The sequence below is a fragment of the Clinocottus analis genome, unplaced genomic scaffold (assembly GCF_023055335.1).
Source record: "Clinocottus analis isolate CAN_PGR_092001 unplaced genomic scaffold, fCliAna1.0.p SCAF_31, whole genome shotgun sequence".
Taxonomy (NCBI): Eukaryota; Metazoa; Chordata; class Actinopteri; order Perciformes; family Cottidae; genus Clinocottus; species Clinocottus analis.
The window spans coordinates 750,229-760,967 of NW_027176054.1; the positions used below are offsets into that span (position 1 = coordinate 750,229).

Sequence of the window (10,739 nt, forward strand, 5' to 3'; positions counted from 1 at the left end):
AAAAAGACAAGGAGGGAAAAGGAAGATGTCTTACGTTCATGTCGCAGAAGGAGCCGAGGATGTTGCTTTCATGAGCGGATATGTCCTGCGGGAAAGACACGGGACGCAAAGTACATAAAAATAAAGGTTTTTGAAGGTTAAACACAACAAGAAAACCTCCAGAGTAATTATTACTTAAATGCAGATGTCTGTTAAGTTATTAATTATGAGGTTTTATTTAAATTATGTTGAATAACATTCAAGATTGAAAAGAGATGTGGACTTAAAGAGCCCAGTTGAGAAAACAACACGACTCGTAGTCCTGATATTTAACCAAATATCTAGATTAAAACTATACTAATATTCAGTAATGGGGATATAATGACCAAGTAGGTAAAGACGAATAGTAGAACAGCTGTGACGGTGTGGTACGTTAAATGTGGTAACTTTAATAAAATGCAGCCTTTAAACATAAGAAAAAACACAAAAATACACAAACAATGTAAAAACATGAAGTTGTGGTTTTATGGGGAACTATAAAACCACGTTGGAACAAAGTCTTTGTGAGCGAACTGCAGGACCCAAAGGGACCAGGAAGTCACTGCATCCGGCCGATGTGCATCATTAGAGTCAAAAGAAAACGGGTCAAACTAAAAATCATGGACTAAAAAAAACTCTCAGCTGAACATCAGTCACATGATTTATGTCGACTGATCTATTTGTGTATTTAAAAATCGTCAGATGTCCACAAAGGATCATGTTAAGAGCAACACACCCGGAGATGAGATCAAGATAAGATAAGAACTTTTAAAGAGATCTTAGTCGACAAAGATGAAAAGGACCGAGGAGATCTGCGTCTTGATGACAGGTAGCGAGCGTCTCCCAGGCTGTGTGTGTGTGTGCAGCGTTTCCTCACCTCTATGGTGGGGTGTGTGTTGTGTTTGTAGGCCGTGTAGAGGGGGAACTGGATCTGGAAGATCTTGGCGGCGCACAGCAGCAGTTTCTCCCTCTCCTCGGTGCTCCAGGAGCTGAACGGGTCTTGGCTGTCGCTGCTCTCGCCGCCGCTGCTGCTGGTGCTGCTACTGCTGCTGCTGCTCGCTCCGACACCCCCACCACCGCCTCCGTCGGCGCCCCCAGCCCCCCCGCCGCCGCCGCCGCCGCCCTCCCCGGGCCCCAGTGCTTCCATCTGGGCTTCACACGGCTGGCTGGGGCCTTGACTCTGGCCCTTGTTCTGGTTGAGGTCGGCGGCGTCGGCGGCGTCCTCTTCGGCGGAGTCCCTCTCCACGTTCACGGGTTCGTCCTCCCCGGGAGAGGACGGCTGGGGGAGGGGCCCGAGCGCCGCCGCCGCCGCCGATGCTGCCGCTGCGGACGCCGCCGCCTCGCCCCATTCGGACCCGCCCTCCGCCCCGGACGCGCCTCCTTTGTGGAGGCGGTCCTGGACGCTGCAGAGCCGGTCCCTCAGGCTGCTGATCTGAGCGATGACCAGGTTGATGAGGGCGTAGACCAGCTGATTGAAGACCTCCAGGTGCTTGTACTCCTTGAAGCAGCAGAGACATTGTCTGAGGACACAGCGGAGAGGAAACAGGACGCGTTACAGAGGAACTCAACCTGCAACCCCGGCATCAGGAGGGAAGAAACCTGCGGCAATTACATAAAACTGACGCTATTCATGGCTTTTTTTTATGCAAATCAGCCGTTTGGTGAGCTGCTTTTCTTCAGACGCGCTCACATGTGTATCAGTCCCTTCTTTTTTTAAATAATTATGTACAGTATTGTACTTTACCACTTTTTTTTCCCACCGTTTTGGCTCCAAATCAAAAGTTTTATCATCACAGTTCATCTCAGACTTGGTTGGTTTAGTTCCATTCTCAAAAAATATATTTATAAAAGAATTTCCTGACACATTAAACTTGGTAAACTACATTCCCGGACCGCAGCGGGTCACTCTGGAGCTCCGTACCGAGTCATTTGTTTCCCCGTCAACACATTTCCCCAGCTGGCCAACGTGGCTGGAGTTCATCCTCATTTCCTCAACTTCCTCACAGCTTTCACGAAGGCTTTCCATTTCCTTTTTCTAATTCTCTTTTTCTAATAGACACGCTGCCATGTTTCCATGAGGAACGCGTCTGTGTCTGTACCAACTTATAGTGATAAAATATTGTTTTAAAAAGGGAGAGATTGTAAGTCTACGTTTCCCTCAGACGCACTGACCTCTGTGTCCAGGAGCTGATGTAGCCCAGCACTCGCAGGGCATGTTCCTTCTTCAGCTGGAAGCCTCCTTCACTGCCGTCCGTGTCCGATACTGAGGAGAGAGGAGAGAGGAGACGTTAGGAAGAGAAGGACGCATCCCGGGAGTAGAAGAGAGAGACGTCTCATTTTTAACATTTTATTGGCATTGATCTGCCGTTTGGTCACTTTCAGGGAACAAACCACAATTCAATATATCCGTTTTGAAGAGCACATTTTGTGATTTACTTGTTTTTTTTCATGACAACATCCTACGAGCTGACTGAAATAAGTAAAGACTGAGATAAGCATCATGTGATCATGATCATCCCGTTAGAAACACACTGAAATCACTTCCCCTCACAGATAAAAACACATAAAACACAAACTCAAATAAGGAAACCATGAAAGGCTCTTTGCATGAATACCATTATTTTTATTATCTCCTGGAGGCAATTTCTTTCTACCTGATAATGAGTTTGACAGCTTTTTCACTCAAGTGAGGAGATTCACAATAATTCCCAAAATAATGGAAATTCCCCCGCACTCGACTGATGCGATCTAGTGTTCTTAAATCGTTAAATCATCCCGAATAAAAACACGTACGGGATGAAAAACTGCAGAAAATATGAAAAGGATGAGGAGCAGAAGATATTTCACAAAAACTGGGAGAGACGATCTGATTCACTGCAAACATGAAGGACGTTATCAGGATGAATTAAAAAGGAAAATGAGAGAGAGAGAGAGAGAGAGAGAGAGAGAGAGAGAGAGAGAGAGAGAGAGAGAGAGAGAGAGAGAGAGATACATATAGGGAGAGAGAGAGAGAGAGAGAGAGAGAGAGAGAGAGAGAGAGAGAGAGAGAGAGAGAGAGAGAGAGAGAGAGAGAGAGAGAGAGAGAGAGAGAGAGCTATCGAGAGAAAGAGAGAGCGAGAGAGAGCGAGAGCGAGTTTACTTGATTTATCCCCAAGGGGAAATTCGTTGAGCAAGCAAAGTTACATAGAAGACACAAAAAAAGGTATTAAAAAAATATAATGATTTAAGAAAATTAACAATAAAGAAAGTGCAAAGTATAAGCAGTGGATATAAGTATGAGCAGCGACTAAATAAACAACGAGAGCGGTGCGAGTGCTGTTGATATGTCGACTCCACTGATGGAGGATCTGACCAGAGGTGACTTGTCATGAAGTCTCGTAGCCGCTCACAACGTCTGCTGATGCTGGATGTTCACGGGCCTCATAAGGCCTCAGATGGGCTTCGGCTCAGAGCCCCCCCCCCGGCTGAAGTTACAGTTATCCTATTGGCCTTCGAAGAGCCACATCAGTCACACCCAGCTTAGAGGAATCGAGTGTCTCCATTGAGCCGCTGACCTGGATTTTTAACGGCGAAGACACACACACACACACACACACACACACACACACACACACAAAAAGCGACAACAATAGAACTCAATCAACCGGCTCGGACGCAGGAACAGAAGCTCCTCTGTGGCGTCAGACCTCTGGGACGCGGTGTGGAAATCCTTGCAGATTTTTTGGGACATTTTCGCTTGCCGTCGCTCTGCAGAGGGATGTGCGGTTTTTTTTTTCTTCCAGCGCTTTGGTGGCTGACCGCGTCGTCTGGGGCGTTAAACCCAGTTTATGGCTGCAGCTCACCGTGGATATAAATACGCAGCGTGGGGTGGGAGGAGGACACCTGCATCACAGGGCGACCGTGAGGTTCAGACAGACTGGAGGCGTTTGAACATCAGCGCTCCAGCTGTGACGCTAAAAAAGAAACGTTCAACTCAGAAATGTGGTTTTTTTAAAGCGAACACAGGTCGAGGGCAGAAGATCTGAAGAGCTTAAAATGACTAAATGACTGTGACGTTACTTGTTAGAGGCTTGGGTGTCACTGCATTTATCTGGACCCGAAGTGGCGGCACAAGAAGCTGTGCAGCGTCGCGTCACCCCCCCCCACCCCCCCCCCCCCCCCCCCTCATCTGGACAGAAAGTAAACAACTCGCCCACAGCAACAGCGAGATCCGACCTCGTAAACACACGCTGGTGATGTGAGCTAAACCAAACCAGCGTCTTCCCAACAATTAAAAAGAAGAAGAAAGGCATCTCAAACTTTCTATATTCCTCATTTAGTTCTGCATGAGTCTCCGTCTGTAAGACCTTAAGGACACATCTGGTCCGGACAAACGTAATATCTAAACCTTTATGTCTTTATTTCATCCGTTACTGACATCGTCTCACCATTAAAACCACGGTGACATCACTCAGTGACAGTAGAAGACCGGCACGTTTGGATAGAAAAAATTGTGACTGAATTGCATTTGAAGTAAAAAAACAAAAATGAAATAAAACCCGAGCCCAACATCACGCAATCAACCCAGCTGATCCCGACCCGCTGGGCAGCGAGCTGAACGACCACAAGTGAACTTCAAGACTGGTTCTGACTCACAGCCTTGATTGACAGGTCGCATATATTAACAGCAAAGTCGACAAGAAGCTCAGTTTCTTGTGGACAAAAATGTTTTTTGGAATCGACCCGAAAGCTGAACTGTGCAAGTACACATTTGTTATTAAATGTTAAAATGGTTCCCCAAGTTCAGCTTCTCATCAAAGAGCTGGAGGCGGTTCTGCAGGACGCTGCAGGGAGACAGATATTCTAGTCAACACAAGTAGGTCAGGTGTGTGTCTTTGCATTAAAAAGTTATTTTTTGAAGGGTTCATATTCTGCAGGTTCAGTCTGCTGATGTTGCAGTTCACATCCACGCCTGTCCAAAAAAAAGAGTCCTCGCTTCATCATTTAATCTCATTAGACATGTGTGACATCTTCATAACGAGCGGATCAATTCATCAACTGTGGTCTAAAATGTGTTTAGGGGGGGGAAGAGATGAAGGTCGCAGTGATCTTTGACCACATTCAACGAGTCAAGGTGGCTTTTATTTGCTAAATCTGGAGAAAGTTCCTTTCGGCGTTCCCGAGATGTCACGCTCAGAGAACGGATAACCCCGAAAAAAACAACACAACGCCTCCGGACCCGGCCGGCACAGAGGAACAGCGACATCTCCAAGACAGCGAGAACCTCACGTCCGTCAGACCTTCACCTTGGCGTTATTTAGTGACTTTAAACTTTCACCACACTGCGTGTTGTCGTTTCCTTCGGCACCGGAGACCGAGGTTAAACGTCAACTTGCGATTTCACTTCTTTCTGCATTCGTTCACTCAAGATGAATATGTTTTTCTTCCACCTAAATAGCCCTTTTCTTCCACCCACACAAGAGGACATTTCAACTTTGCGACACGTCCGCGAACTGTCGAACATAAACGGGAATACATATTTTCATTAGCCATGGTAACAGCTTAGTTAGGAAACTGTTTATTTTGCAATAGGGGCAGAAAGCTGAATAGCTCGTGCTTCGTCATGCGGGAATATCAGGACACTGAAAGGAATCAGCTAAATGGAATTCAGCCAACGTTTATGTTGTAATTTACTCCTGTTTTCCTCTTGATCAATATGTTTTAGATTACTCATTAAGTGTGAAGACTCTTCATTTGAGTTGCAACATCCTTGCACAAACTAAACGCACTTATTTTAGTGGTTTAGTTTGTGTTTTCAGACTTTAAAAAGGGAAAAGGGCCGAGTTAGATATTATTAATTCTACAGGCTTGATTTTACACAGTTCCTTTAGAAAAAAAGGTCTGAAAATTAAACCACAGTGGGGACATCTTCACATCGTTTATTATTGGTCCCGACAAACAGTCCAAACTTCAAAAGTTATTCAATTACCACACGTGCAAAAAAAACACACACACATACATACACAAAAGAAGCAAAATCCTTGCATATTTAGAAACCACGTGGATTAGCCCCCTGTGTGGGGAAACGCCCGTTGAACACAGCCCCCCGTTGTAAAAGGGGATTCTGTCTACACACACACACACACACACACATATATATATACATGCTGTCGCAGCAGATCTGGGTTCACAGGTCACTACAGACAGAACACATGGAGCTGCCAGTCTTGTAGACAGAGCTGTCACAGCTGACAGCTCCCTGCTGTTGAACCCCCATCACAATCCTCCACAACACCGGTTTGTATCCGGCCCAACAGACTTCATCCAGACACTAAAACACAACCAGCTTTCATATGGTGTCATCATGATACACAGATTTTTTTTCCAAAAGCACACAAGCAGCAGATTTTCTGCCACGTAACTCGAGTCCGAATCGAGTCAAACGACAAGCGAGGAGAAACCAGCGAGGAGAAACCAGCGAGGAGAAACCAGCGAGGAGAAACCAGCGAGGAGAAACCAGCGAGGAGAAACCAGCGAGGAGAAACCAGCTAGGAGAAACCAGCTAGGAGAAACCAGCGAGGAGAAACCAGCGAGGAAAAACCAGCGAGGAGAAACCAGCGAGGAGAAACCAGCGCATCAGCACGGAGCCAAACTTTAACCTGGATACAACTCCAACACAAAAACACATCAACAGCACAAACTCGAGGTCTGACGCGCAAACAGCATTAGTTTTTAAAGTAAATCTTTACAGCACAAGTGTACAAACACACGATTCATTCCTGTGAGGACTGATTGAACAAAATCCTATCTTTTGCAGAAACAAAAGTTTATATTTCTCAATTTAGGGCACTGAAAAAAAGGATCGTTTCGGTACTTAAAGTCAGGTTTTGTATCGTCACTCACTGATAATCATTCCTCTGAAATGACTCCCAGCTTTGACAGAAAAGTGTTTTGTCTATCCGACTGAACAACGCAAAGCAACTCGGTTTATCACGACGATTACAGCAATTTCCCACACAACAACCCCCTCTGGCATACTTAATAAAGCAGGTTATGATAAAATCAATACTGTTTGACCATGTAACACGGAGCAAAACACATGCTTCGTGATGAACAAAGCATGTGTTTTATTATCTGTGTTCACTTTATATGTTGGACAGGAGAGAAACGTTGCTTCAACTCTTCTGTATGTTTTGCACCTGTTGAAGAATTGACAATAAAGCTGACTTCAAACATCAATTAGACAACATGACCTGTAGATTAACACAAATATACTGTCGCACACATCAGTATGAGAAGAGAGTCCTCCAGTCGCTATAATAGTCCACATATTGGACAAAAACACGACACACAGCTGAACCTGTGAGGACTACGGTCACATTAACCGCTTACAACAGCCAGACGTAGAAAACCAGAAGGTTGAATATTTCAACTGACAACAATCACGAGGCTGAAACAGATGATCGAACCATTCGTTTAAAATACACGACATAGCCAAAAGGTACGTGGGGAACCGTACATCTGGTCTCGACCTCTCAGTTCCAATTAAGGGAAATCTTAATGCAGCTTTCTCGCTTTGTGTAAACAGTGAGTGAGTTTATTTGTTTGTTTCCTCTTACAACATAACAACGTCTCCATGAACCAAGCCAGCGGCACAGAGAAATGGTTTCCCCCGTGTGGAAGAACTGGACTGGACCGCAGAGCTCCAACCCTTGACCCGATGCTGAGACTTTTGGACTGAACTGGACCATCAACCGCAGGCCGGGCCTCATCACCATCACCATCATCAACCTCATCACCATCATCAAGCCAATATCAGTAGTCGACACAAATAACACATTCTGACCAACGCGCGCGGCTGCCCGGCTTCGGCGATTAGCCGCCTTTATTCAGGACGGAACATTAATTATATTGACCTTTAAATGTCATTTGACAGCCTCCCTAACAAAAGAGAGACAAAGAGAGAGAACCGGCCAAATAGAAAGCGTGCAGACGCGGGCAAGACGGGCTTATATTTTGTGATAATTCGAGTCGGTGTCATTGTATGTTTTTTGCAACTGAATTGCATTCAAGGACAATGCACACATCCTATTCAATTAACTCGCGTGAGGACGTTCGGCACAAGTTCAAGGCATGTCCGTAGACCCGTGTCACGCATTGCATCTCCCGAGTGAAAGCGGTACGAGGCTCCTGTTGCAGAATGCTTGCAAAATCCTGGCATCCAAGTTTGTAAAATCTCATGGATGAATCCTTTCAAAACCCAGGTTGTGTGAACGCCACAGTGTCACACATGTTTATCATGTTGGGGCAGTCCATAACCTTCACGCCATAAACTGCACAATGAGGATGACATTCCTATCCAAACAAAAAATTACAAAAACAGGTGGCAACAACTTACTCTCACAATTAAACATGAGTACACACACTCTCCCATTGTGTTTATCTGAATGACAACTGGTCAAAAATAAATTGCTGTACAGTTTTTTTTGATGAGATGGTACCTTTTGAAGCTTTAATAAGTGAACCCATGCTTCAGTCAGGTGCAGGATTTGTCTGTTAAAGTGAAGGACTGCAGGAGGAGCTTTCTCCTTCACACACAAGCTCTTGACACACACAATGGGTTGGACCAAACCAGGAAAACGACAAAATAAACCGTCAATCGCTGCATAGTAACGGCTTTGCAGATAGTGTTATAACACACACAGGCGCGCGCACACACACACACACAACAATGCTTTGTTCCATGTCTTACGGACATCCCGGAGGTGCAGCAAGGCCCCGGTTAGCACGCCTGGACGAACGGCTAACTTTCAGCTACAAATGCCACCCCTGTATTTACGTTGTGCTTAAGTTGACGTGAGACCTGCAGGTGAAACGGAGGCTCGGTGGCACGATTTATCATTCTCTCTCTCCCTCACACACCCCAAAAAAACACAACCAGGAGTGAGGCTAATGTGCACGCCACGTCGGTCCGAAAGACACACCGAGAGCTACCGAGGATTAACGGTATTGCTGTGTGCCCAAAATATGCGCCTCGTTGCAGCCATTAATTTCCCAAGCTAGCTTCGACTACTAGCTAGATATTAACATTCATTAAAAATTAAATTAAAAAACAAGCATTTCACATCAACATCCTCGTGTCAGTGGAGCACGAGAGGGGTTGTTATTGACAAGTTAACTGCGACTCCGCGACACAAAAGGTGGCGAGACTTGACCTGACAAACACATCAAACAAAGTCAGGCTAAAGTAAGCTAGCTCTGCTAACTTCCAGCATCTCTCAACACCACAGAAGAAGAAGACAACAATAATAAATGGATCCAGAGCACCGGCGCGTTCAAACGGCGGCGAGTCGTTTAAAAGTCACAGCCGTGATGTCATCAAGGCGATACGATGATTTATTATAATTGTTTTTATCGGATTCAAGGAGCTAGCTTGTTGAGTGTTTTGACAGACAGGCCCCAAAATAAAACCCCCTCAACTACTCGATTTTGGGAAAAGGGAAATAAACAAAATGGGGATTTGCATGTCTAAAAAACGACACGAAGTAACGACTGCCACTAAAAGTCTCAACGGCAAAGGCTCGCGCACGCAAACACACAAAGTTGTATTGAGCTAACGTGAAGCTAACGGGAAGCTAACGCCGACCAGCTGCTTCAGTCCTGGAGAGCAACATTTTGTAATTATTATTGTCATACTTACTTTCATTTAAAACCTCCACCAGCTCGGCGCAGTTTTCACACATTTTCACACGGAGTCAAACCATCGCACTGGGGGAGCTGGTTGGTTTTTTTCACCCCCCCGTCGGCTTGGCTGGCTGTGCAGTTGGTTGTTTTTTTGGGGTTAAATAAAAAAAAAAGAAGGGCCCAGTGGAGGGGAGTGATCGGTGGAGGTTATCCCGCTGAGTGGAGCAGGAGGTGGCGACAAGGCGGTGAACAGTATTTGCATCCAAGCGAAAGGTGACATGCGCCAAAAAAAAAAGTTGTTAAGCCGCTGGGAAATGGAGAAATCGAGTCAGTGTCCAGTCTGAGCGTTACTTGAGAGAGTAGACACGGCAGCCATGATGGAAAAGGAGGGGAGGGGAGAGGGGAGCAGAGGGGCGGCGGGGGGTAGAGCGACACTCAGTGGAGAGAGTTCGGGACTTTTCGCGCTATCTCCTTCGCCCCGTTCGGGTTTTTTCGTTAGTCTCGCGATATCTTCGCAATGAGCGCGATACACAAACAGTGCAGATAGTTCGGGACTTTTCGTACAATCTCCATCGCCCCTGTTCGGGTTTCTTCGTTAGTCTCGCGATATCTTCGCAATGAGGTACAACCTTTTTCTTGGGATCTCAAGGGCAGCAGCGGAGAAAATAAGTCAGCATGTTGTTTAAAGTTAAACACAGTATTATGAATATTAGATAATAATAATATATTTTATGATTGTTCAATCATTCAATAATAATTTAAATAGTTCACATTGATTTTTTTTCCACTACTCACATTTAGATGTTTTCTACTATCTTGAAAATTTAAACTATCCATACTAAACTACTATAATGTTAATGTTTTTTAAATGGCTATTTAAATATGAATAGTTATTTGTTGTGGAAGCTCATGTACTTCTATCAGTTAAAACACAAAACTGTTTTTCTTTAACTGTTTGTCTTGTCTGTACAATAGTAGTGAAAGTAGCAATAACACGATCTAGAAATATTTTGTTACAAGTAAAAAAGTCCCGTCTTCAAAGTTTTAACATCAAAACA

The 10,739-nt window shown here is 45.1% G+C and overlaps 1 protein-coding gene across 1 annotated transcript in view; it reads right to left on the minus strand.

The window, feature by feature from the left end:
• Positions 1–10,064, minus strand: part of usp34 (ubiquitin specific peptidase 34) — a 54,928-nt gene extending 44,864 nt beyond the window's left edge. The window contains exons 1-4 of the mRNA XM_068595597.1: positions 9,698–10,064; positions 2,191–2,281; positions 896–1,538; positions 35–85 (exon numbers count right to left, since the gene is read on the minus strand). Of these exons, the coding sequence (XP_068451698.1) occupies positions 35–85; positions 896–1,538; positions 2,191–2,281; positions 9,698–9,740 (828 nt within the window). The 5' untranslated portion in view covers positions 9,741–10,064. The remainder of the gene's footprint in view (positions 1–34; positions 86–895; positions 1,539–2,190; positions 2,282–9,697) is intronic.
• Positions 10,065–10,739: the final 675 nt, after the last annotated feature.